The sequence below is a fragment of the Tachypleus tridentatus genome, chromosome 6 (assembly GCF_004210375.1).
Source record: "Tachypleus tridentatus isolate NWPU-2018 chromosome 6, ASM421037v1, whole genome shotgun sequence".
Classification (NCBI taxonomy): domain Eukaryota; kingdom Metazoa; phylum Arthropoda; class Merostomata; order Xiphosura; family Limulidae; genus Tachypleus; species Tachypleus tridentatus.
Window position 1 is genome coordinate 122,489,279 of NC_134830.1, and position 27,385 is coordinate 122,516,663.

Genomic DNA, 27,385 nt, shown 5'->3' on the forward strand with positions numbered 1-27,385 from the left:
ATATTATTGTGGTTGGACCATAAATACTTACTTTATTTGGTCTGTATAATAGTTAATAGACCGAATAAATAATCTATCATAAGACTAATACATCACCACAATTCCCACACAAACACATTAAACACTTGATGGAGTATAATTATAGTTGAATATAAGTTGACATTCTAATATAGTAAGAAGTTAATAGAAAGCAAATATTTAAATCTGTATAAATCATGTTCCACTAGAAAATATCATTAGTTGTCATATATAATAGGAATTAAGTGGTACAAAATAGTGTGGTTCACACATGTTCCTTCACTCTGAAAAATTGAATTCTAATGTAGTTTTCTTCCATTCATCTCATGGTTACACAACAAAAACAGTAACACCGACAAGCTTGTTTCTAATTCTTGTAAAAGCTAGTAAATTAATAATAATAAAGAACATAAATAAATAATTAGTGTTAAAAAAAAGAATAATAATTAAATATTCTTGTGTCATTAATTCCCAATACAAAACTCAATTTGTAAATGACTGTGGTAAAACTTATAATAATTTCAATTTAATCTCATTCACACCATTAACTGTGGTTGTACAATGAAAACTAATGACACACACATATATATATTATAGTGTCTTCAGTAAGCTCTATAAGTGCTAATACTGGACAAAATGTCTCTTCGACGCTAAATAGAACACTTTTACTTATGGGTTCTTAGAATTACTTGACACGAAAATAGAAGAAAGATTATAAGAAGCAGCCCGACATAGCCAGATGGTTAAGGCACTTTACTCGTTATCCGAGGGTTGGGGGTTCAAATTCCCATCACACCAAACATGCTCACCCCTTTCAGCTGTGGGAGCATTATGATGTGACAGTCAATCCAACTATTCATCGGTAAAAGAGTAGCCCAAGAGTTGCAGTGGGTGGTAATGACTAGCTGTCTTCCCTCTAGTCTTACACTGATTAATTAGGGACGGCTAGCACATATAGCCCTTGTGTAGCTTTGTGCAAAATTCAAAACAAACCAAACCACAAGAATAAGGCATGAATTATAGGAGAAAATATCCAATGGGAAATCAGGAGTGAGTTATAAAGGAGAATGTTATTGTTTACACGTTTTCTTCACCAGTTAAAATCATGTACATTTTAAATGTAAAACAGAGAATCTAATATAAGAACTATAGTTAACATACCATGCTTCTCGCAAAGTAGATCAAAAACCAATAACTGAGACGAAGTTCTTCCACACCAAAGAAATTCGTAATACTAAAACAATTTATGTCAATCACCACCAAATTAGATGAAACTGCCACAACGAGGAAGGTACTAAAACATTATTTACTAAATAATATCTACTTGCAATATCTTCTGTATTCATGATATGTGGAACAAATAGGTTTAGGTTTCAACAACTTTAGTTTTCTGTTCCCCACGTGTGCTTTAATTATGAGGGTATAATCTATCGGTGGTATGAGGAACCTTTGAAGTTTAGGCTTCTAACAATCATACTTGAAATATCAACATAATGAGTGTTAATTGTACAAACTATTTAATAATCAGTTACGAATTTTGTTGAATAACTCAAATATTTGTAGTTGTAATTAAATAAGTTCTAATTTTGAATTAAAGCTTCTGAAAAAAATTTAAATTATTATAAAATCTATATAGAACTTTTGATAAAACTCATTTATGCAAAAAGTATATACATTTTGCTGACAATATTTGAAAAAAATACTGATTTACTAAAATTGAAGTATCAATAACATGCCTCAATTAGCCTTTACCATTCTCCTTTATCAACTGCTACAGGGGTACTCATATTTTGGTTTCAACTTACCTTTACGACTCTGCTCTTTAGAGACTAGTCCATCAACTGAAATGTGAGAAGAGCTACTACTGAGGTACTTATCTCCTGATTCAAGGGTAAATGGCAAACTTCTTGGTTCATCCTTACAATCACTGGTTGTTGCTGGCTCATTTCTAATAGCTTGTGGTCCCATCCTAGAAAAAGATGTTTATTTTATTTGATTGTGTTTTAGCTCAAAGCTGCACAATGGGCCCTGCCCACTACATGGAATCGTACCTTTGTTTTCAGTGTTGTAAGACTTCTCATTGACCACTGATCTACCTGTGAATGAAAGGATCCTTACTGACTATGATAAAGAGCACCAAATAATTATTTTAAGCAAATAGTTGTATAAAAGTCATCATAGCAACTAGTTACAGTAGTAACTCAAGAAAATAAACAAATTAAGATATTTCAATACAGAAATGTTTTCTCTGAAAGTAAATGTTATTAAATTTGGTTACACTTTCAAATAAAAACTACTCTTAAGTACTTAAAGAACTACCTATACAAGTTAAATCTACAGTTCTGTTATGGAAAAATATACCTTTGAATTTTAAAACTACCCCTAATTTTAAACTATGCATTCCTTTATTATTTGAAAACTACTTCTACGTTTGAGAAGAACTGCCTTTACATTGTGGGTCAGTAACCATTGGTTTTAGCGTTTTTAAAAACTGGTAAAAAACATAGATGATTATAAAGAGGTGTAAAGAATTAAAATAACTTTCACTTAACCATTCATTTATTAAAACTTTGAAAGAGAAAAACTAGTAATGAGGTAATGTTTTTGGAAGATAGTTTCAAGGATATTAAATTCTCCAAAAATTTCATTGTGTTTTCCAAGATACAGAAGTTCTTTAGAAGTCAACCACCAACTGCACATTTGGATGATGCAAGTTAACCAATCACATTTATTTCGTAGGTTCATTTAACCAATCACTCTAACTTAATAGACACAATTCAAGCAATCATTTTTATTTGGTACATGCTATTTCATCAATCTTGTTGGTTTAGTGGAAGAACTTTAACAGAGAACTTTTTGACAGATACATTTTAACAAGTCACAAATCATTTTATTACACTATGTAACAAAATTTTTACTTTTTCTTGTTCCTAGGCAGAAAGTGTTATTTCCCAATTGCTTATACCTAAAGTAAATGGAAAAGACCTATTTTACTCTTCAAATATTGCTTTTGTGACCTGGGAGCATATAACGAAAACATAATGAGAGACTATATTTGGGGGACTGATGTGTGAAACCGATTTACATTACAGTCCCAAATCTCCAAAAAACTACTCACTTCCAAAAATTTTTGTATAACTTTAGTATAATAAATACATGTAAATCTTGATTCATATGTTGTTTTATTCAGACATTACATAAATGAAATTGTGCAAACTTGCCCGTTTTTACATAGAAAATAGGCTAATTTCTAAATTTCATTATCCAGGTCACAAAAGCAAAGTTTGATGGGAATAATGGCCATTTTCTGTACTTTTACAACATAAGCAGTTAAGAAATAACACAAACTATCCAGGAACAAAATTTCTGTTACATAGTGTTACATAGCATATAAAATATATGATTTATTATAAGGAGTTAATAATAAATCTGGTCCATCACTTTGAAATTTTTTACATAGACTGCTCATTACACCTTAACATGCTACTCAAAACATATGATATAACAGTTGTTACTACTGCTACTTTGGAAAGAAACAAATTCTTAGGACAATTACCTCTGAATTACAATTTCCACTTTCTCCTTTATTGATTTTGTAATATGCTGAACTTCATCATATGTTCTTCCCGTTAAAGGGATACCATTCCATTCTAAAATCAGATCACCTGGAAGAGTATAATGTTCAGTTCACATTCACCATTAAATATCCTACAGCAATATATCATAACAGGATGTCTTCTGGTATTACTTATACACATAACAGTAAAGAAACAACAGAATGTCTTCTGGTATTACTTATACACCTAATAGCAAAGAAGTATCAGGATGTCTTCTAGTATTACTTACACACATAACAGTAAAGAAACACAAGGATGTCTTTTGGTATTACTTATACACCTAACAGTAAAGAAACAACAGAATGTCTTCTGGTATTACTCATACACATAGCAACAAAGAAGCACCAGAATGTCTTCTGGTATTACTTATTCACATAACAACAAAGAAGCACCAGAATGTCTTCTGGTATTACTTATTCACATAACAACAAAGAAGCACCAGAATGTCTTCTGGTATTACTTATTCACATAACAACAAAGAAGCACCAGAATGTCTTCTGGTATTACTTATTCACATAACAACAAAGAAGCACCAGAATGTCTTCTGGTATTACTTATTCACATAACAACAAAGAAGCACCAGGATGCTCTCTGTTCTTTTTTGTTTGAGTCTAAGACTTTTTAATCCAATATGAATTAAAATCACAAGTTACCTAAACTAAACCTTGTGTTCATAGCTTTCAGAATTTAAAAAAATCCAAACCTGATGCGATGCCAATTACTTGACCAAGTGCAGTAAAGGTTTAATAATAGCTTATCCAGTAGTGTTCTGATATACCATGTGTAATACTGTTTTTAATATACAAGAACAGTTTTAACAACATGTCCAATAACATTTGTACAGACCATGTGTACCAGTGTTTCTGATGTACAGGAGCAGTTTTAACAACACATCCAGTAACGTTTTCATAAACCACATGTACTAATATTTTTAAAGGAACTTATATATAGGAATTTTTAATTAATGGAATGTATGCATAGGAACAGCTTTAAGAACATGTGCAGTAACTATTTTATAGACTACGTGTACTAATGTTTTTAATGGATGATGCGTACAGGGATGGTTTTAACAAAATGTACATGAAGCATATTTAATACGTCCATTATCTAAATCATACTATACAAGTACTGCTTTTTACTGTCAGATGTTAGTGTATGTTAAACACCAGTATACATCACTTTAGGTACTGCTTCTTCCTGTCAGATGTTAAACACTCATGTACATTACTCTAGATGCTGCTTCTTACTCTCCCATGTTAGTGTGATAAACACCCATATATATCACTCTAGGTACTGCTTTTACTGTCAGATGTTAGTGTATGTTAAACACCAGTATACATCACTTTAGGTACTGCTTCTTCCTGTCAGATGTTAAACACTCATGTACATTACTCTAGATGCTGCTTCTTACTGTCAGATGTTAGTCTATGTTAAATACCCATATATATCACTCTAGGTACTGCTTCTTACTGTCAGATGTTAGTGTATGTTAAACAGCTATATATATCATTTTAGGTACTGCTTCTTACTGTCATGATTATGGATGAACCTTAATTATGTTACCTTTTTGTACCTCTCCTAAAGTTTCCACAATTCCACCTGGAGATACTTCCACAATAAATGCTCCTATCATGCCATTGCTTCCAGGAATTTCTCTTCCTCCTGCTATTTTCATTCCCAGTCCATTTCCTGTATTTTAACAAGCACACAGTGTTAGTTCTACTAGATGACAATGTTTAAACTGTATTTACCATTATTACAAAAATACAATATAATATCATTAACTGAGATCTTATATTTTCATTACTTGACATATTTCATTGCAGAATAACTGAGGAATCCAAGTTCAGACTTGTGATTGAAATCAGATTCACTTTCCCATCAATGTTTCTTCCCTATAGCTTTCTGAAACCCATCATCTGAGCAAGGACAATGATTTACTAGTGTCTGTATAAACAGCACAAGTTCATGTGAACCTTTTGGTGACTTGACTAGTACTTCTTAATGAGAATTAGTATAAATAGAGTATATTTCCCCTTTTATGCTGTGGAAGTGGTATTCTGTTTACATGCTATAATTGTTTGGGGTCACGTAGACAGCTTTCACCACTGATCGTTATGTCCATGGAATCTCACCTATTACAAAAGGCATCAGTTTGCTTACTATGGCTGGGGTGTAACTTGTTTTCAATCTCTTTGTAGATGGTCCTGATTTCTTAATCTGATCCATATTTGTTCGTCTCATAATACCTTTAAGTATAGAGAATATCCCAGTTTTTGAATTTCTAAATCCTTAAGCTGATCTGATTTTATGAATATTTTGTGTCAAAAACCCTCCCAAAATTAACCAGTTTTCAGTGGCTTTATTAATAGTTCTGACATATGCTATAGCCATTACAATTATCATATGACTTGTGGGTTTTCATTTTCAAAACTGTTTTCATGTAGCATAGTCAACTATTTCTAAATATAATAAGGTAGATTTTCTTTTGAAATATTCATTTTGTGTTAATTATCAGACAAACTGCAAAAATTAGCAATAAATTCAGTTTCTAATGTTGAATTTTGTGTAGGATACCTGTTTCCAAATATAAATATTCAAGAGTGGTTCAGAAAGCACAACACACACCAGATCTTAAATGTGAAATTTCCAAATTAAGAAAAAAAAATCACACAAATTATAAATAAATTAATATTGTGTGTACATTTTTGTGAATTTTGATATGAATCATGTTCACGTGAACACATATTTCATAACTTAGAATGGTATATTTCTATTATAGTAAAAGAATAATAACTAATTATCACAGAATTACATACCACTATCTGGACCTTCCTTTCGGTCACTTCTTAAAAGAATCCTCTTCATGGGAAACTCATACTTATGTGTCACTTTAGGTGCAACAAAGTTCTAAATGTACACAGTAAAAAATGTATTAGTTCCAGTAGAATATATACCAATTATAGTAAAGTATGTAACAATTACAGTAAATTATGTACCACTCACAGTAGAATATGTACCAGTTGCACAATTCTATATTACATATTATAGTATGTACTGGTTACACATCTGTACTCATGTATTATAGCATGTACCAGCTACACAACACTACATATATTATAATATGTACCATGACACAACTCTACATTAGAAACGTGGTTATTCAACAGCAACCATCACTAACCCAAAGCTAGTCTCATCTGATCAACGGTACCCTTCACTTAACCTCAGCCAGTCTCATCTCATCAATATCACCCATCACTAACCCTAAGCTATTCTCCTCTGATCACATTGTTGAGTTGATTGTTATTTTTATATTACAAAACAAAACAAATTTAAATGACAGGTATTTAAGTTCTAAGGAAAGGTTTTTGACTTTCTAAAACTGGGGTGTTCAGGGATAAAATTACCTCCTTCACCTGGTATATGCAATGCAAGATTCGAGAAATTTAATTATTACTGTTTTAGTGGTTGTTAGTGTGTGTTGTTGAAGTAATTTGGCAAATGTCAATCACAACATTTAGCAGATGTCCAGTGGATGAAAAGACAGGGTGAAGATCAAGGCTAGTGGTGCCGATGATGATGACGACTTTCATGATGTGGTATTGATGTGAAGATGGCAAAAAGCAGGTCAGTAGTTTTAGGAGAAAATGTCATCTTAATGGACCCTTTAACAGGGCCACCTAATGACTGGGATCTATAAATCCAAATGAGCCAGAAAAATCAGATGTGGGGAGGGAACGGAAGAACTCTGAGAAAGCCCACTTTCACAAGACAGATCCCAAATATTCTACCTGTCCTGTACCAAGAGCTGGAAAAGTAAACATATAAACAGATTGTTATTATCTCTTGCATGGGTTTAGGTTTCTTCGATGGCTAGCTATGCGTTATATGGATATATTGTTTAGTTTGATGCGCTTGTCATTGTGTGGAGAGAAGTAGTTAGGGGTGTCCTTCTTTCTGCTTTATTATAGTAGTTAAGTGCTATGGAGAGTAGTCTTTCATTTATTGTTTCAGTGTTGCATATTTTACGTAGATAAACTGTTGGGTGAATTTTGGAAGCCTCAAAGCTAGTTTCAAGACTCCGTTGTGTTGTAGTTGAAACTTGTTTTTAATTCTATTTGAACACTTGAAGGTGATTGGACACCCATATTCTATTAAAAGACGAATGTATAACTGAACATATTTTGATAACTTTTAGCTTTACAATCTTTATTTTTCCCGCAAAAATGCTTGTAATCTGTTTATGTGTTTAAAATGTTCAGCCCACGTAAAACGGCTGTAGAAATTTATACCAAGAAACTTGGCTGAAGAGTATATTTTAATTTCTTTATTGTTGAGATTGAATATAGCAAAAATTACAGTAATACCAAAATCTAATACTTTTGTATTACACTAACCATCAGAAAGTTGTTAAATTGGTGGAGTGACGTACAATATAGCCTGGACAGCAGATAAATGTTTGTCTTTAGTGGTTTTTCTTTTATTGTTGATTTACTGCACTTAAACAATATTTGTTTAGTTTAATGCAGGTTATATCACTAAACTGGATATTCTAGTTAAGAATCTGTACCAGCTAACACTGCCACTGTTCCCTTTTAACATTTGCTAACAGTACTTTCTGGCCTTGCAACTTCTATTATTTCATTTATAATTATTTCCTGTAATAAAATACTAATAATCTTATTTCTATTCGGGATACGTAATATATATGACGGTAAAATATTTCACACAGTACAAACTTTCATCAGATGTTACAGTAAGTTCTTACTTGAGCTTTGTTCTCCTGGTGGCCATTTACGTAACAACTCTCCTCTAAGTTAGCGGCGATTGGCTTTTCCGAACAATCCCTGAAAGCCTGGTCGTGATGTGTTTCTTGCATAAAAATGATTTATAAATAGTCTTTTTTATTTATAATTTATATAAGTTAAATTAACTGAGAAAAACAAGAGAAATAACTGCATTACTACTACGGTTGTTTAAGAAAATCTATATCGAATAAATTTGTTTTCGAAAGCGTCAGTTAGAAAGTTCCATTCATTCGTTTCCAAAGTTATAAGACCTAAAAATATTAGCAATAATTATTTTCACAGTCTTATGTATGGAAAACGCTCATTAGATATAATATACCATTAACTTGTGAAGTACCCAAGAAATACAACTGTTTAACATCTTGTTTAACAATAGATAAACGTAAAGTTCTCGAGAAAAACACCTGTTTGACATCTTGGTTAGCAATAGATAAAGATGTAATGTTCCCGAAATATACAGCTACTTACCATGTTGACTAATAACAGGTGAGCATCCAAGGTTTTCCAGAAGTTTACGAGAATGTGCTGGCAAATTGGGTAACAATGGCATGACAGGGGTTATTTCTTTATCACCAAGGGTATCAGTTTTCTTCACATCTGGCATACACTGAACTCGAGGGTGTCGCTGAACCACTGTTTCGGTTAATTCTTCACTACAAAACGTCGGATCTATACTGTCAAAGTTTTCGTTCTCTACAGACTTTTCTCGAAATCTTGCTAAATGTTCGTTAATAGGCCGCTTGAAGGCAACACCAGTGTGCGTTAAATATTCGTATCTGTAAATACATATTTTAGCTGTTAGTGACTTTAGTAAGATATTTAAAACCAACCAGACAAGTTTAACATAAAATATTTATTTATTTATTAGACTTTGATTGAAAAAAAAAACACATTCTACGGAACTGTGACTTTTTCTCTGTTGGAAGATTAGAAACTGAAATTAAAATCTTTGTTTTGTGTATTCGGTGAAAAAAAGCGCCACACAAAATATCTTAAAACTTTTTTTCGTAGAAAAATATGTTTACGAAACAGTTTAAAATATGAAATGTGTACAAAAAATAAATTTTCAGTAGAATGTAGTATTTTAATTAACTAACCTCGAGAGAGAATGGGCAGATGGCGCTGTTGTATATAGGGGCTTTGAATTCCTGCTACTTTCAGATGACCAAGCACGAATAGAAATACCTTTCGTCAATATTTCGTCCACTGCTTTAAAAACATTTCTTGAACTTCTGGCTTCAGAAGAACAATACGTTTCACTACCACTACTACTAGATGTTTCACATATTGTCGACTGACACGGTGGATACCCTAGATAACCAAAATCAAATTAACTTGAATTACAAAATAAGATAATTTCTCGTGAAGCACGACGCCGCAAATGGATTGCATTTGTTGCATCTACCGCATGAACTGAACACTGACCGCTAACACGAATTAAACCCTAATATTTAACGTTAGGCTACAAAGACTGGGAACGAATAATAGTTAAACAAAGCACAATAATATATATATAGGTGTTTAACAGTTATTATATAAAAAGTGCACAACTCTTATTGGTAAATTACTGGGTTATTACACTCCTTTTGCTTTTTATTTCGTTAAAACTAACTCATATCTTTATCTAATGGCTCGCAAAAACTTCTCCAATCAGGAATATAAATAACTATAATACAAATGTGAGACACTAAAAAACAACAACTTATTTTTATTTCATATTACATTACTACAAATATATAAGATTACAATTTATGAAGGATGTTTTCTACAAGTCCTGATTAATATTATTGTTATTCAAAATACGGTTAAAAACACTGCCCCTTCATTGATTGTGACGAGAAATGCTGTATTTATATAAACAAAAATATGAAAAGGAGCAAATCATGATTATAGTTACATATATCAAAGAAATCTCAAATTTGAATATGTATGCATTTCTTGTATACACACACACACACAAACTCATGCACAGGGTCTCACGCTTCACAGGTAAAACATATCATTTAATACGTAGCAGCTGAGTAACGCGAATATCAACATATATAACACATTAATATATGTGTGTAGTCCATCAGTATTAATACGGTACACGCCAACATAAAACATATTAATATGTGTAGTCCATCAGTATTAATATAGTAGATACCAATATATAACACATTAATATACTTCTGTAGACAATTGTATTAATATGGTACACACTAACATATAACACATTAATATACTTCTGTAGACAATCAGTATAAATACGGTACACACTAACATATAACACATTAGCATACGTGTGTAGTGCATCAGTATTAATATGGTACATACCAACATATAACACATTAATAAATGTGTGTAGTTAATCAGTATTAATACGGTACATACCAACATGTAACATTATTATATACTCTTCAAAACAAGAAACGCAAAATGGATAATTTTGTTATTTTAAAGAGAAATATATGTAATAACGTTACAAGCTCAGAGTATGTAATGTTACACGTGTTAAGGTACTGATTGTCAGACCAAAATGACAATAAAAGTTGTGCACTTTGAAAACGGCGTAAAACATCGGATCTTTCGTGTCCAATAATTTTTTTTAGAGATCTGCATGTTCTGCAAGTGCAACATGTGCAAAATCTCTATAAAAGTGACGGGTTCTCGGTTTCCATAGCTCAGTGTTAAGCCACCGACACGCAATACAGTTACGCCAAGACTGACTGAAGCACAACGCAACAACGCCATTGGTCGCTTAGAAGCAGGCGACTCTCGATCAGATGTTGCCAGAGCTGTGAATGTCCACCCAAGCACCATCACAAGGCTATGAAATCGTCACCAACAACATGGATCAACTTGTGACCGTCCACGATCTGGCAGACCTCATGTGACCACGCCCGCACAAGATCGCTACATCTGGTTACATCACCTTCGGGATAGGACCACCACTGCGACGTCTACTGCCTCAACCATACCAGGGCTGCGTAGGATTTCCGATCAGACTGTACGCAACCGTCGACAAGATTCTTAGGCCCCATGTGCAACCCATCATGGTGAACGTCAACGACGTTTGTCAACATGACAACGCCCGTCTTCACACAGCCCGACTCACCACTGTCTTCTTGAGACACCACAACATCAACGTTCTTCCCTGGCCGTCCAGATCACCAGATTTAAACCCCATCGAACATCTTTGGGACGAGTTGGACCGACGTCTGCGACGACGACAACCTCAACCGCAGACTCTACCTCAGCTTGCAGCAGCTTTGCAGGCTGAGTGGACAGCCATTCCACAGGATGTGATTCGTCATCTCATCGTTTCCATGGGCAGGAGATGCCAAGCAGTTATTGATGCTCACGGGGAGCATACTCGTTATTGACGTTGAGTGACGTTAAACTTCAACTAGTGAGAGTGGACTTCGCCTTTACAGACTTTGGATGTTCAGCAGTGAATGTGCAAAGTTTTACACATATCATACAGAACTACCCGGAATAAACTTGTTAACAATATGTCTCAAATTTTGCCTTTTGCGTTTCTTTTTTTGAAGAGTATATGTGTCTAGTCAATCAGTATTAATATGGTAGTGTTTCATTTCCATGGAAATCAACTTCTTGTGGTTATCTCTTGAGAAAATTGAAGTTGTACAAAATACAGCAGTCACGACGTTTAAAAGCCACATAATTTTTTGAAAAGTGATTATAATACACCACGTGCGATATTTATTACAGTCATACAATACATTATTTGAAGATATGTATATATGGCAACAAATTACGTTGCGTCAACCAATTCACACAGTGACAAAATACATTAATTCAAAAGATTCACACAGCAACAAAATACCTCTTTAATACCTGTTATCAGCTGACAACATATAAATAGTAAACATGTTTTATACAGTCATAAAATACAGCAGGTCAAAATTTTTATCAAGTTGTTTGAAGAAAACTAATTTTGTTGTTAAATATATTAACTTTAATTTGTTTTCGCTGAAAGGTATGACACAATTATCACAATGTTACTCAAAACCTATGATTACCTGTTTGTATCCCTGCATCTCTTTCTCTAGCTATCTTATGTAATTGGTCGTATAATCTACAGTCTTCCTCAAGATGTTGTCGCCTTCGAGCAATCTCGTCCTTAATTTTGGTTTCCATTTCCTCTTTTAATCTCTGATCGTCTGCATCTTCAGACACGTAAGAAAAAGGGTACCATGATGTAGGCTGGTGAGGTAACTTGTCTGGTAGCATTCTATTACTTGTCAACATATCAGGTATGTCTTGAGTAAGTCCTTCGCTTCTTCTGCTACTTCTGATTAGGGGATATTATGCTTGCTGTAATATTAATTAGTATTTTCTCTCTCTGTAATGTTAAATATCAAAAAACAAGCTAAAAATTAACATTTAAAGTCAAATTTATTGTAGTTGATTTAGATAATGAAAATCGAAAAATTAAAAATAATTTTTAACAATGATTCTTAAATTTTATTAATATAAACTAACAATAAATATTTGTTAAAGTATGTCTATATGGTAATAGCAATATTTGGTAAACCATGTTAATTTAAAATCAATATTCCCTATAGCTTGTTAATATAAGATAACAATATATCTTAAAGGGTATTTATAAAAATTAAAATCATTTCTTATAACTTGTTATAAAACAATATTTCTTGAAACCTGTTATTATAAAATAACTATGTTATTCAACCAAATTTGATAAGGCTCATGAGAGTAAATACTGATTACAATTATTATTAATTGTTACAATTACAGTAAAAAATACCGACACTGCGCTTACATTTACCATAAGTGGCACCCTGCACTGTTAGTTATTACAACGATCTTGCATCTTGTTACAACCTGTCATTATGTAGTGAGATGTGTTGTATTAATTATTAAACAATTCCTGACTACTTATGAAGGCGACAATCAATCACCAGTTGTCTCAAATCACCATTCAATAGTCTATTTAATCTATACCCACTCTTTTATTTTCAGTTTTACTAAAATCTGATTAATAAACATAGTATATTTAGCCTACATTCCAGGGGACTTCATATAAATCTCAGTTTAACATTTCATTAAATATTTTGATCTCCTGTTAATGATTAGAGAAAAATCAACAAGATTTAGAAATTGTTTAATTTTTTTCAAAATATAATCAACCTTCATCATCCCAATAAAAATATAAAGTATGCACCGATAACTTCAGCACAAACTTTACTAACATGCCAAGAATACTGGCAAAATTGTCAATATTGAATATAAATCAGGCCTGACTGAATCAACGCGTTTGCACCGTGCTGTAAAATATTTTCGTTTGTAGAGATCAGTTTTATCTTTAACTGGTATATGACATCATTATATGTCCACATTAATTTTAGGGATTTTAGAAATTGTTTTGTATTTATATCTAAATGAATCGGTGTGTCTTCACTGTGCTGCTAAAACCCGCAACCTGCTTACCTGACAACGGCCTTGACAACAAAGTGAGATTTGTTACCTAGCTTTCAAGAAAATGTTTGTTTTTTTTTAATTTCGCGCAAAGCTACTCGAGGGCTATATGAACTAGCCGTCCCTAATTTAGTAGTGTAAGACAACAGGGAGGGCAGCGAGTCATCACCACCCACCGCCAACTCTTAGGATACTCTTTTACCAAATAATAGTGGGATTGATCGTACGTTATAACGCCCCCACGGCTGAAAGGGCGAGCATGTTTGGCGCGACGGGGATGCGAACCCGTGACCCTCAGATTACGAGTCGCACGCCTTAACACGCTTGGCCATGCCGGGTCTTCAAGAAAATATTAAAATGTTTCCATGCTAAATGATGCCTTCCGGCCGGCCCGGCATGGCCAGGTGGTTAAGGCGCTCGACTCGTAATAGGGGGTGCGGATTTGAATCCCCGTCATATCAAACATGCTCGCCTTTTCAGCCATAGGGTCGTTATAATGTGACGGTCAATCCCATTATTCGTTTGTAAAAGAGTATCCCAAGAGTTAGCGGTGGATGGTGATGACTAGCTGCCTTCCCTCTAGTCTTACACTGCTAAATTAGGGAAGGCTAGCGCAGATGGCCCTCGTGTAGCTTTGCGCGAAATTCAAACCAAACCAAGCCTACCGGGCAATCAAACCAACGATAAAACACATTATATTAAATATTATAGCATGGGACCATTGTTTATTGTATCAAAAACGTTTTCTGATTTAAAAAGGTAAATTTTAAATCTGACTACATATCCAACGAACGTTACACCAGACTTTCAGATTTAAAGTTTTTATAAAATTAATATTGTACCTTGGTGATTCTTTAGCAGTATTTCCAAAATATTCGAGTCCCCTTTCTTCTGTATTGTCACCAACAGAAAGTTCATACCTGTCGTTATCAGAAATCACGTACTCTTTAAGTCCACTGCCATTATGTTCCCAAAGAGATTGCTCATAACTTAAGAACTGATCGTCACATTCAAATTCAAGTGCTTTTAATGGCTTCCTTCTTACATGTTGGCCTTCAAGGGACAGTTTACTGGGATCGAGATCATACATATCTTTAATTGGAGAAACTCGAAGTAATGTATCACGTTTGTTATGTCTGGACTTCCTCAGAAGGTCCTGAGTTGAGGACACAGAAGAGGTAGTTATGTTACGTGTTGTTCCAGTATAAACACACGTTGAGGGGTTTTCGAACCAGAAAGGATGAAGTATGGAAGCCAGGTCTCGACTTTTATCTCTAATCTCTAGAAGTCGTTTTCTTTCCTCTGTAACGAACCTCAGTTCCCCACGTAGCTGTTCTTTTAGGTTCTGCATGTATTTAGGTAACCTGGAACTGACTAAACTGAGTTCAGCTAATCCAAGGCGTCGGGAAACAGCCTCTGACATTCCTAGAGAAGATTTAAGATGTGAAGAACTGGGTGTTTGAGAAATCTGTTTCTTTGGTGAAACGAATGCGCTCGAAGTCTGTCCTGACATCTCACTGTCCGACTGTTTCATGGAGTTATCACTGAGTGCCTCACTTGTGAGATCATCAGTAGGCAAAGTACTGACCAGTGATGAGGATCGTTGTTTATCCACAAAATAAAGCGAACCACTAGTTATTGAAAGATTCCGACTTCGATCTTTTCCTCTCCGTGGAGACTTTTGATCCTGAGGAAGAAAAGGTAACTTTCTGCGAATTTTCCCAGATATTGTATTACCTTCTTTATTTTGTGCGTCACCAACCTAAAAGTAAGTAAGTTGCAGAATTAAATAGACTGAAAACATTGTCTTAGGTGTTTAAACGTGCATTATAAAGTATAACCATAAAGTTACTTGTCTACTTGTCAGTAACACAGCTGGAAGATGGTAAATGTACGAAAAATTAAACTTGGAAAGTAAACATATTAATGAAAATAAGACAAGTGAATGAAAATATATGTATAAGTTCTGCCCATAGAGGTTAACTGTAACCATAACTTAAATAATACAGATGCTGGCTATTTAAACTGTCAGAAGAATTAAACAAGACATGACACAGATGCTGGCTATATAAAGTGCCAGTAAAAGAATTCTATAATACATGATATGGATGCTGGCTATATAAACTGTCAATAGGACTCTACAAAATATGATATGGATGCCGGCTATATGAACCGTCAGTAAGACTCTACAAGACATGACATGGATGCTGGCTATATAAACTGTCAGTAAAAGACTCTACAAGAGATGACATGAATACTGGCTATAAAACTGTCAGTAGGACTCTACAAGAGATGAGAGATTTAAACCCGACACATTAAGGGTTAATGGGTCACCTCAAGACTCCTGTTCTAAATACTACCCTTGTTGAAGGCCCATAATCTGTCGCGTATGTTTCTTAGGTCAAGTTGCAATCGTTTTATATTTCTTAATTGAATAATGTACTTGGAAGTGTGAGAGAACATATTTAGCCCCTAGTGGTAAAATGTGTTAACTTCCTCTTGTCTCCCATGTGTTGATAATCATTTCCCCAATTTTTACTTTCGCACGTTATGTAGGTGACACTGGGAAGTGGACAAAGGGCATCATGGTTAGTGTTTCTGGAGAGAAAACTTACTAATTAAAGTATTTAGTAAATTAATTAATTATGCTGGCATTGTATTCTTCATCGTAATTTGTGCACGTGTTTAAATCAAGATTCGATCAGTTGATATTTCACCATAGATCAATTTTATTACGGACCACTTTGCTTGTCATGGACATTACGATACTTTGAATAAATAGGACCACACTTTAATTGTCATGGATCTCTCTATTTTAGTATACGCTGAATGAGCAGCACATGAGATAATAAAAACTTCACTGTAATCTATAACTCACACAAAATACAAGTTCTAGTGCGAATAATTAACGTACAGTCATAGATTATATCACGAATTCAAAAAAAGCAAACACGTGTTAAATAATACACAACATTATAATAATCAGAATGCAATCCATTTATCGTTAATTTTACAATTTACATATAATTGTTCAGCTATTATAATGTGTTAAAAATTTAACAAGTGAAATTTCTGTTTCATTTTCGTTCGTGATTGGCTCAATACGATAATATAACATATACAGTTCTAAAACTACATGCGTTCATTCTAAGAAACAGTATTTAAGTATGTTAGTTCCGCATCCCATTACTGGAAGGTAGACTTTTGTTTTACAAACGTTTATTAGTAACAGTTATTTGTTCCTTTTAAACCTGTTTAATGGTTTAGACATTTCTTGACGTCCTTCATTTATTAGCATCAAATAACTGATAAAATGACAAAGAATCTAATATAACTTTAATCCACAGTATATTTAAAATGGAACCCGGTTTTTAAAAATCATTAACATAAAGATCAATGTCTCGTAACGCAAACTTGATGTTGATATTTCAGAAATCGTTAACGTTAGTGTTAACTAAACGTGGTACTGTCTATTCTACTTGTTTTTTAACCATATTCTATTTTAAGTGTTATAGTATTAGCTGTTATTATGAATATTCTCAACTTATTGGTATTAAATAACTGTTGATTTTGAGTCTCCTTACTGTACTGATACTGACATTAAATAATTACCCCCTAGTGGCACAACAGTATGTTTGCGAACTTACAAGGCTAGAAACTAGGTTTCGATACCCACGGTGAACCAAGCACAGATGGCCTACTGTGTACCTTTGTGTTTAATTACAAACAATTGGATAATTGTTAGTTTTGAGTCTCCTTACTTTATTTGCATTAGATAATTGTTACTTTTGAGTTTCCTTACTTTATTTACGTTAGATAATTGTTACTTTTGAATGTCCTTACTTTATTTACGTTAGATAATTGTTACTTTTGAGTATCCTTACTTTACGTAAGATAATTGTTAGTTTTGAGTCTCCTTACTTTATTTGCATTAGATAATTGTTACTTTTAGGTCTCCTTACTTTATTTTGTGGAATTCCAGATGGTTGATTAGTTTCATATTCAGTTTTTAGTTTCGTAAAACGAGAAGACGAATCGATGTTACTGAAACCGACTTTCTCAGTATTTGGGGGAAAACTTTTATCCATTTCATCAGCAAGATAATTCAATTCTATACACAATGGTTCAAAAGAAACACGAAGAGGTTCCACGTTTTTCTTAAAAGCACCATCAGGGGCGTGGTCTGAAGGGATGGTAGCTGTTGATAATAAAGACCCTCTGCACGTCACGAACGTGGGTGAATCTACAGAATGAGTACTAACAGTGGTCAGTTGCATCATGGAGTGGTGTTTAAATGAGGAATCTTCTTGAAGAATCATCCTTACAGTAAGATCAGCACTGCTAACTTGCGCTTCACCATTGAACCGATTCTTACCTATAATTTGTTTGACAACACCTGACGACTGTGCTGCCATCACTGGTATTTGTTCAGTTATCTGGGTATCTGTTGATTCTTTACCTTGTCCCTTCGGAGCCATTTCTACAGCAGCTTGCCTCTGTTCCATGGTAGGCTGTGGTAGCCATCTCTGGACTCGTCTCATCGATGGTAGATGTAGCACAGCAGCACTGGGTAGGTTAGTGTTAGGACAGAAGGAAACCTGGTGCTCCTCAGAATCCTGAGCCACCAGTGGGATGGAATTTGTAGCCTTGCTTCTTACGTCAACTTCGTTAACTACTGAATTTTGAGGAGAAAAATCAATTGCATTCACAGCAGTGTTTACGTTTACCAGCTTATGTTCTGTTGGTGAAGTTCCAATAGCTTCTTTAAAGTCTGTTATCATTCCAGAAATGGTACCGCTAGAAGCTCTTGGTATTGATGTCTCAACGACATGTTCTCTATTCCTTCGATCTGTAACTGAAGACAAATCAAACACTGATGACCAACCCGCGGAACCAGGTTTCGTGTTTTGTATCCTGTCTCCTTGGAACTCGGATCTGTCAGAGTTTTCTTGTTCTATCCTTGTCAGTGACGTGGCATAGCCTCTTGATGTACTTAAACTTGGGTCTCCTGAAAAACCACAGTTATTTTGTTCTCTGTAGCCTGAGTGTATGCTCCATTGACTGTCTAAACATTTTACTTCTTCTCTCGAAAGTTGCTGCCAATTAGCGTCACGTAGTGGATCTACATATGAACCACAAACCTGCTGCGAAACCAACAGATGCTGAGTTGCTATCCGATTTGTTGGACAGACGTCTGAAGAGGATAGTTCTTTTGCTGTTAGCACAGTGCGATATGATTGACCCATATCTGAAATATCAACGTTTATGTGAAGTTGTATAAACTTTAACGTTTTAATAAATCTTAAAAAACCTCAGTTACTAGTTTACGAATTCAACCTCTTAACAGTGTAAATAAAATGATTTTAAAGTTTTGACCACACCTAATTGTACAGCATTAAATTTTGATCAAATTTTTCGGTTATTTCTTCATATCTTCCTGAACTTGTTTCAATATTTCATTTTATAAATGACAATCAACAGAAAACAATACAAAGTGTTATCTGGAAAAATATTATTGGTAATAATTGTTACCATTGTTGTAATAATGGTTTCCTGTAACACAGAATTCTTCATAATTGAAAACAAAAAAAATATAATAAAAACATTATCAAAATATTCTTAGCTTTCTGTTTTATGCTAACCAACCAAACAGTTGCTCCTTTCGTAAGTCTCAGACAGTTATTTGAACTTCTTTAAAATTAAAATAAATTTTAACAGAGCCACTTGTGGTAATAAGTAGAACTATCACAGAAAGACTAAATTTAAGCAAATGTAAACTGGAATTTGTAATATGTTATACCAATAAAATAATTGAAAAACAACAACAAGAAATCATGTGCAATGTAAGAAAAAACAACTAAAAAATCCTGGGTACCAGTAACAAAACACGTTACTTGATTGTTTATATAAATATCATTAAAGAAACATATAAATTCAGAGTTTTCAATAAAACAGACACTTTTAACATTTGAGATACGAAATATTCGTTTCAGGGTTCCCAGAATGGGGCCCAAACGCCACTTGGTTTAACCATTTACACCAATATACAGTAATGTGTTGTCTGTCAGTCAAACAGTAAACGCTAAAATGACGACAATAAGGTATGCTTAATGTTGTAATTTGTACTCTTGTGACGCCAGTAAGAATGTGTATGTCATGAATCACTAGAAGAATTATACGCTCTGTCGGCTACAACACAGCATGACATATGAACTTGAAAAGCAAGAAATAAAAATATTTATTACTCTTAATGTTGGTTTTATTTATTCTTGAAACAGAACACTTTCACGGGGTCCCCGAAATATGATCGTCCTTTCAGCCGTGGGGACTTTATAATGTGACGGTCATTCCCACTATTCGTTGGTAAAAAAGTAGCCCAAGAGTTGGCGGTGGGTGGTGATGATTAGCTGCATTCCCTCTAGTCTTACACTGCTAAATTAGGGATGGCTGGCGCAGATAGCCCTTGTGTAGCTTTGCGCAAAATTCAAAACAAACCAAACTAGTATAAATATTTCAAACAAAAGCTGTTACAATGTTTAACTTTCACAGCTTATTAGATGTTTTAAAAGTTTTCCAACATCAAAAGATTTCGTGGACGGATCTAATAAGCTTATTATAATGTTTTAAAAACAGGAATATTCTTCGAACTTTTACCTTTATAGTGCCGTTCAGTTCAGTGTGAATTCAACAGTATGATCAATTCTGGTTGTATCTTGACAAAGTTTTACTAAATATTTCACAACTTCAAAACTGTCGTGACTACACATTGTTTTTTTAATTAATTAACTACGGTAATTAAAAAAGCCACTATAATACCGAGACCACGGTTTCTATTACCTAATGCTACGGTAAGTTATTAGTACATTGTGTAGCATAAAGCTACATCATCTAATACAGGTGGTTGAGGCGCTTGACTTGCTATTTGCGGGTCGAAAGTTCGAATCTTCTTCCCAACAAACGTGCTCTCCCATAAAGCTGCATGGGAATTATAATTTTACAGTCAACCCCATTGTTCATTGGTTTAAAATTTTAGCCCAAGAGTTGGCGGCGGGTGGTGATTACTAAATGCATTCCCTCTAGTCTTTCACTGCTAAATTAGAGATGGCTAGCACAGATAGCCCTCGTGTAGCTTTGCATGAAATTCAAAAATAAATATTTACTGATTTCCCAAATTACTATGTCATATTTACAGGCTAAAATCAGGGATTCGATTCCGCTGGGTGGACTCAGCGTATAGCCCAATGTGGCTTTGTTATAAGAAAACACATACACACATATATTTACAGTTTTATTGTTTTCGTTTATAAGTATGTCAGTGCATCTTTCCAGATTTTATCCCACATGGTATACTCAATATTTATTACCTAATGTTGTCTTCTTGCCTGCATGGAGTAACATTTCATTGTTTTTACACGTGACTTTATAAGTGGCCTATTTTTATCTAATGACATCTAATCATAATTTCCCAATATTGTCTGCAAGTGGTTATTTACTAATTTGTCACCTTGATCAGTGTCAGTTTAAGTTCTATGTCATCGCTGTGACCAGAGTCACGTTATATGACGTCACCTTGGTCAGTGTCAGATTATATATCATCACCGTGATCAGTGTCAGGTTATATATAATCACCTCAGTCAGTGTCAAGTTATATATCATCACCTTGGTCAGTGTCAGATTATATATCATCACCTTGATCAGTGTCAGATCATATATCGTTACCTTGGTCAGTGTCAGGTTATACATCATCACCTTAGTCAGTGTCAGATTATATATCCTCACTTTGGTCAGTGTCATTATATATCATCACCTTGATCAGTGTCAGATTATATACCATCACCTTGGTTAGTGTCAGATTATACATCATCACCTTGGTTAGTGTCAGATTATACACCATCACCTTGGTTAGTGTCAAGTTATAATCACCTTACCTCTCCAGCGAATCAGACAGGACGCAGTGTCTGAATTTAGGTCTGACCCGGTCATGCGAGACTGGCTTGGAGAGAAAAGTTCGTCATCTTCTTCAGGAATGGTGTATACTTCTCCTGGACTGCGGTCAAAAAACACCAGTGGCTGTAATACCGTAGGAGTATCTAACTCTTCATCACTGTCTTCATCTTCATCCTCCTCGCCTTCCTTCTCGTACCCGTCATCTTCTACATCAGTTTTGTAACTGATGGTACTAGGAACGATGTTGAATTTGTCTGCATCAGGTAGCGTGTTCTCAGCTTCGCCCTCCTGAACACCCTGACGAGCATGGCGACAAGTTAATCATACAATTTGAATAATACGTATTTCAAAATACTCAGTTGACCATAAGCTAAGGTTAAGTAAATGCAAATTTGTTTCTTTGTAGTCGTAAACAAGAATACATAATTATTTAATGGATACTTTACAGTGATGTGTGGTAACACAGTAGTTAGGTAATTTTTAAAACAACGCCGTTCTTAAAGACAATTTATTTAAAAAAAAAAGACAAAGGTTGGATTTTACTTTTCAAAGAGTAAATACTAAGAAAGCATCAAGAATTACCCAATCATTATGAATCTTGTCAGACACATCTGCCACAGAGGTTACAGCCTTGTCTTCTAGGAAATCAACTGGTATTGTCTATTCACTTTTAACGGAACTGTGGTTAGTGAAGGGTTTTGGAAAATATAACATAGAGCTACTTTCAGATGCTGACTTAACAGTCTGGCGTGTCTTAGCTGGCATATCTAATATAGATTGCTGAGTTCTAGAATGTTCTGCGGATGTTACTAATATAGGTTGCTGAATTCTAGATACTTCTATAGCAGTTCCTAATACAAGTTGTTGAATTCTACAAGACTTTGGGTCAGTTGCAAAGACAGGTTGTTGAGCACTAGAATATTCTTTGACGTCATTTGTGATTGGTTCTACACTAGATTTTGGTAATGGCTGCTGAATCTTGAACTGGTCTGAAACGGATGGTTGTTTGATTTTCTTTGCCTGCAGTTGACTAAATCTGTCACTGTTTTCCTCAAAGTATCTGTTTTCTTGTTTATCAGAAACTTCTGATAGTTTGGCTGTAAACTTAATGCATGTCGCACACTGCCACACAGAATTCTAAAACGCTTTGGAAATGCATTTTGGCTTTTATGATTCCTCCTATTTCAAGAAATCAAGCGTGACGTGGCGTGACACAGCTTTATATATGTTAGATAGTATCTATTTGAAGATAACACCCGAGTTAACATATCTTACATTTTATCTGTAATTTTGTTACGGATTCTTACAGAGTTGCATAAAAAAGTGACGGACAAACTATTAATTCATGAACATTAACGCTGCAAACACAAGACACTTCTCCACCTATACACAAAACATGGGACACTTACTCTACCTGATAATCTAAACTGTGCTGGGAAGATACACCTTTCATACAAACACAAGACACTTCTCCACCTATACACAAAACATAGGACACTTACTCTACCTGATAATCTAAACTGTGCTGGGAAGATCCACCTTTCATACAAACACAAGACACTTCTCCACCTATACACAAAACATAGGACACTTACTCTACCTGATAATCTAAACTGTGCTGGGAAGATCCACCTTTCATACAAACACAAGACACTTCTCCACCTATACAAAAAACATAGGACACTTACTCTACCTGATAATCTAAACTGTGCTGGGAAGATCCACCTTTCATACAAATATTTTTTTGGTATTTTGTACACTGTGACGATGTGTGTGGCACGTGGCACAGTGCACACGGGTGGTATGCTTTTGAAACTCCTCCCGAGGATTCTGCAGTGAGGTCCCTGTTAAAAGAGACGAAATGTTAAAGGGGTGTATAAAATGGACAAATGTTGTGCCCATGAAGTTTTGGTCAGTTTATTTTTATTTCACAACAACGGCAATGCCAATTTAAACTTTCAAAGCGTATAAATAAACAACAATCATAAGAATTGAGTTTTCAAACTTACAATATACGATGCAACCATTAAGCTTAAACTGTCAAATGTTCTCAGCCTATCTTAAAGTTATCAAAATGACTTGCAACTCCCTCTAGCTAATAAAGAAAAATACAACATTAAAAACATAACTTTAATAATACGTATAGAAAGAATCTGTAAAGTTTTATTTTCATATAACTTGTTGAACTATAAATATGCATAGAAATGTTTTGTTGACCATATTAGTATCAGAAAGTAAAGTATTGTTGTCAATATTACTATAGGAATATATATGTAAAAACGGCTCGTTTGGGTTGAGAAAATATTTTACATAGAAAAAGGGTTTTCTCGACATCACTGATTATTATTATAGGAATGTACTGTCTTTCATGTTTTCATGGAAGTGTTTATGTATTTAGGATTGTTATAGGAAAGGCCTCATAATCCACATTGTTCCATGTAAGAAAATATATAATTGTATGCTTTTAAACCTTGTATTAATTTTAGTTATAATTCTTACACTGTATTTTCGGTCTAATAACATTTTATATTTACTATCTGAATATAATTTTATCGCACAACAGAATATAATAACACAATGTTAATTGACAAAAAGCTTTATAGTTATTTGGCTATCTAATTATTTATCCATTGAACTTTACTTTTACATTGTAATTTACTTTTATTCGTTTGGTCAACAGGAATCGTAGAACGTCATAAATGTAAAAACTGTCTCAGACTAAGAGAAAAATAGCCTTAAACTACATTAATAGGATCGATACATTCTACAGAATGTAAACATTTAGTATACAGTCATATCTACCGAAACAACCTTATCACACAGATATTTAATTTTATTGTAACTAACGTTTTAATCATAACCTCTATTACAACTGACTACACTTAATCCTGTAGTCTTGGCAACAATCTTGTAACTTTCTTCTGGTTTTGGTAAAACAGTTCTTCATTTGAAACTGTTATATGATATTTTATTATAGTTAGACTTGAAAGGGTCAGATATGTTAAAATATCCAGAGAAATAAATGCTCCATCAGGACATAATCTGTCTGTGATATGTTTAACAATTAGTAGTTTTTTTATATAAAAAATGTCGTTTATTACCACATTTTGTCTGTCGCAGTGGTTCCCAACCAGGATTGCGAGATAACGTTCCATGGGGTGCGAGATAACATTTGCGAAATATGATTTAGATATCCAAGTTATTGGTTCTGTGTGTACCGACGGTGCCCCTGCTATGCTAGGAAATAAATCAGGATTTTTTGCACTGATGAAACAAGAGATTCCGCACTTGCAAGGTACTCACTGTTTTCTTCATCGACATGCTTTGGCATCAAAAAAAATTGCTTCCAAAGTTGAAAAAGGTCCTTGACACTTCTGTGAAGACCATCAACTGGATTAGGGGTCGCGCTCTGAACCACCGTCTCTTCAAGTCGCTTTGTGAAGATTTTGGAAGTGAGCATTCAGTTTTGCTTTTCCACACAGAAGTCCGCTGACTGTCATGTGGGAGAGCTTTAACGCGCTTCTTTGAACTGTAAGAAGAAGTCAAAACTTTTCTGAAGGAACGTGACTATGATCTGCCCGGAGAAATAGAATCACAAGAATTCAACCAAATGCTAGCCTTTTCGAGTGATATTTTCACTCGTATGAATGACTTGAATGTATCTCTTCAAGGGAAAAACATAAACATATTAAAATGCTGCAAAAAGTTAAATGCTTTCTAAGAAAAGTTACATCTTTGGTGTTGACGAGTTAAAAGAGGGAATCTTTCAAATTTTCTATCACTCTAAGAAATAGTAGGTGAGGATAAGTCCCTAATTCCATGTGTGTGTGAAGAAATTGTGGATCATTTAGAAATACTATCAAAGTCATTTGATGGATATTTTGGAGGAGAACTGGAAAGTTCTGAAGAATGGATTATGAATCCATACTCCCACAATTTGGATAATATGTCGGATGATGACGAACTGAAGGAAGATCTTGTTGAACTGTGCACAAATCGAGTTCTTGAAATGCAGTTTGAAAGCAAAACTTTGGAACAATATTGGTGTTCGGCAATAGACATTTTTCCAAGACTTTGTGAAAAAGCACTAAATGTGCTTATCCCCTTCGCGACTACATACTTATGCGAGTTTGGATTTAGCACCCTTTGGTAAATCAAGACAAAATCTAGAAATCGCTTGGGTGCACAGGCAGACTTGCGGATTGCTATCAGCAACAAAGTGCCACGCTTTGAAAAACTCGTAAGAAATAAACAGAAACAAAAGAGTCATTAAATTTAAATTGGCTTATGAACATTCGAACATTTCAAATTCAAAGAAATTTCATTTCATGCATGGATGAAAATTTATTTTTTGTAGGCCATGTAGGGTTTATGCAACTTTTAGTTTCTTATAATATTTTTTCTTTTCCAAATGTTTCGTTTTTGTTTATATATCATTAAAAACTAATTACAAAAATTTGTTTTGGACACCTTCACCTTTACTTTAAATAATTACTGTGAGGGGTGCGAGAACATATTAAATTTTTTTAGGAGTGCGGGGCATAAAAAAAGGTTGGGAACCACTACTCTATCGGCTGTAAAATATACTCTTCAAAAAAAAGAAACGCAAAAGGCAAAATTTGAGACATATTGTTAACAAATTTATTCCGGGTAGTTCTGTATGACATGTGTGAAACTTTGTACATTCACTGCTGAACATCCAAAGTCTGCAAAGGGGAAGTCCACGCTCACTAGTTGAAGTTTAACGTCACTCAACGTCAATAACGAGTATGCCCCCCGTGAGCATCAATAACTGCTTGGCATCCCCTGCCCATGGAAGCGATGAGATGACGAATCACATCTTGTGGAATGGCTGTCCACTCAGCCTGCAAAGCTGCTGCAAGCTGAGGTAGAGTCTGCGGTTGAGGTTGTCGTCGTCGCAGACGTCGGTCCAACTCGTCCCAAAGATGTTCGATGGGGTTTAAATTTGGTGATCTGGAGGGCCAGGTAAGAACGTTGATGTTGTGGTGTCTCAAGAAGACAGTGGTGAGTCGGGCTGTGTGAGGACGGGCGTTGTCATGTTGAAAAACGTTGTTGACGTTCACCATGATGGGTTGCACATAGGGCCTAAGAATCTCGTCGACGGTTGCGTACGGTCTGATCGGAAATCCTACGCAGCCCTGGTATGGTTGAGGCAGTAGACGTTGCAGTGGTGGTCCTATCCCGAAGGTGACGTAACTGGATGTAGCGATCTTGTGCGGGCGTGGTCACACGAGGTCTGCCAGATCGTGGACGGTCACGAGTTGATCCATGTTATTGGTGACGATTCCATAGCCTTGTAATGGTGCTTGGGTGGACATTCACAGCTCTGGCAACATCTGATCGAGAGTCGCCTGCTTCTAAGCGACCAATGGCGTTGTTGCGTTGTGCTTCAGTCAGTCTTGGCGTAACTGTATTGCGTGTCAGTGGCTTAACACTGAGCTATGGAAACCGAGAACCCGTCACTTTTATAGAGATTTTGCACATGTTGCACTTGCAGAGCATGCAGATCTCTCAAAAAAAATTATTGGA

The 27,385-nt window shown here is 34.7% G+C and overlaps 1 protein-coding gene across 6 annotated transcripts in view; it reads right to left on the reverse strand.

Annotated features, from left to right (window-relative positions):
- LOC143253493 (uncharacterized) overlaps window positions 1-27,385 on the reverse strand; it is a 43,151-nt gene that overhangs the window by 14,169 nt on the left and 1,597 nt on the right. For 5 of the 6 annotated variants that reach the window (XR_013029674.1, XR_013029673.1, XM_076507480.1 and 2 more), the window contains exons 2-13: window positions 23,529-23,679; window positions 21,817-22,132; window positions 17,851-19,136; window positions 14,731-15,650; window positions 12,472-12,743; window positions 9,544-9,757; window positions 8,915-9,222; window positions 8,407-8,510; window positions 6,455-6,545; window positions 5,199-5,324; window positions 3,575-3,683; window positions 1,824-1,987 (exon numbers count right to left, since the gene is read on the reverse strand). Coding sequence is in view for 4 of the 6 variants with exons in the window: in XM_076507480.1 (XP_076363595.1) it covers window positions 1,824-1,987; window positions 3,575-3,683; window positions 5,199-5,324; window positions 6,455-6,545; window positions 8,407-8,510; window positions 8,915-9,222; window positions 9,544-9,757; window positions 12,472-12,743; window positions 14,731-15,650; window positions 17,851-19,136; window positions 21,817-22,132; window positions 23,529-23,679 (4,061 nt within the window). In the remaining 2 variants the exon portion in view is untranslated. The remainder of the gene's footprint in view (window positions 1-1,823; window positions 1,988-3,574; window positions 3,684-5,198; window positions 5,325-6,454; window positions 6,546-8,406; window positions 8,511-8,914; window positions 9,223-9,543; window positions 9,758-12,471; window positions 12,744-14,730; window positions 15,651-17,850; window positions 19,137-21,816; window positions 22,133-23,528; window positions 23,680-27,385) is intronic. The other variant, XM_076507479.1, reaches the window with a different exon arrangement.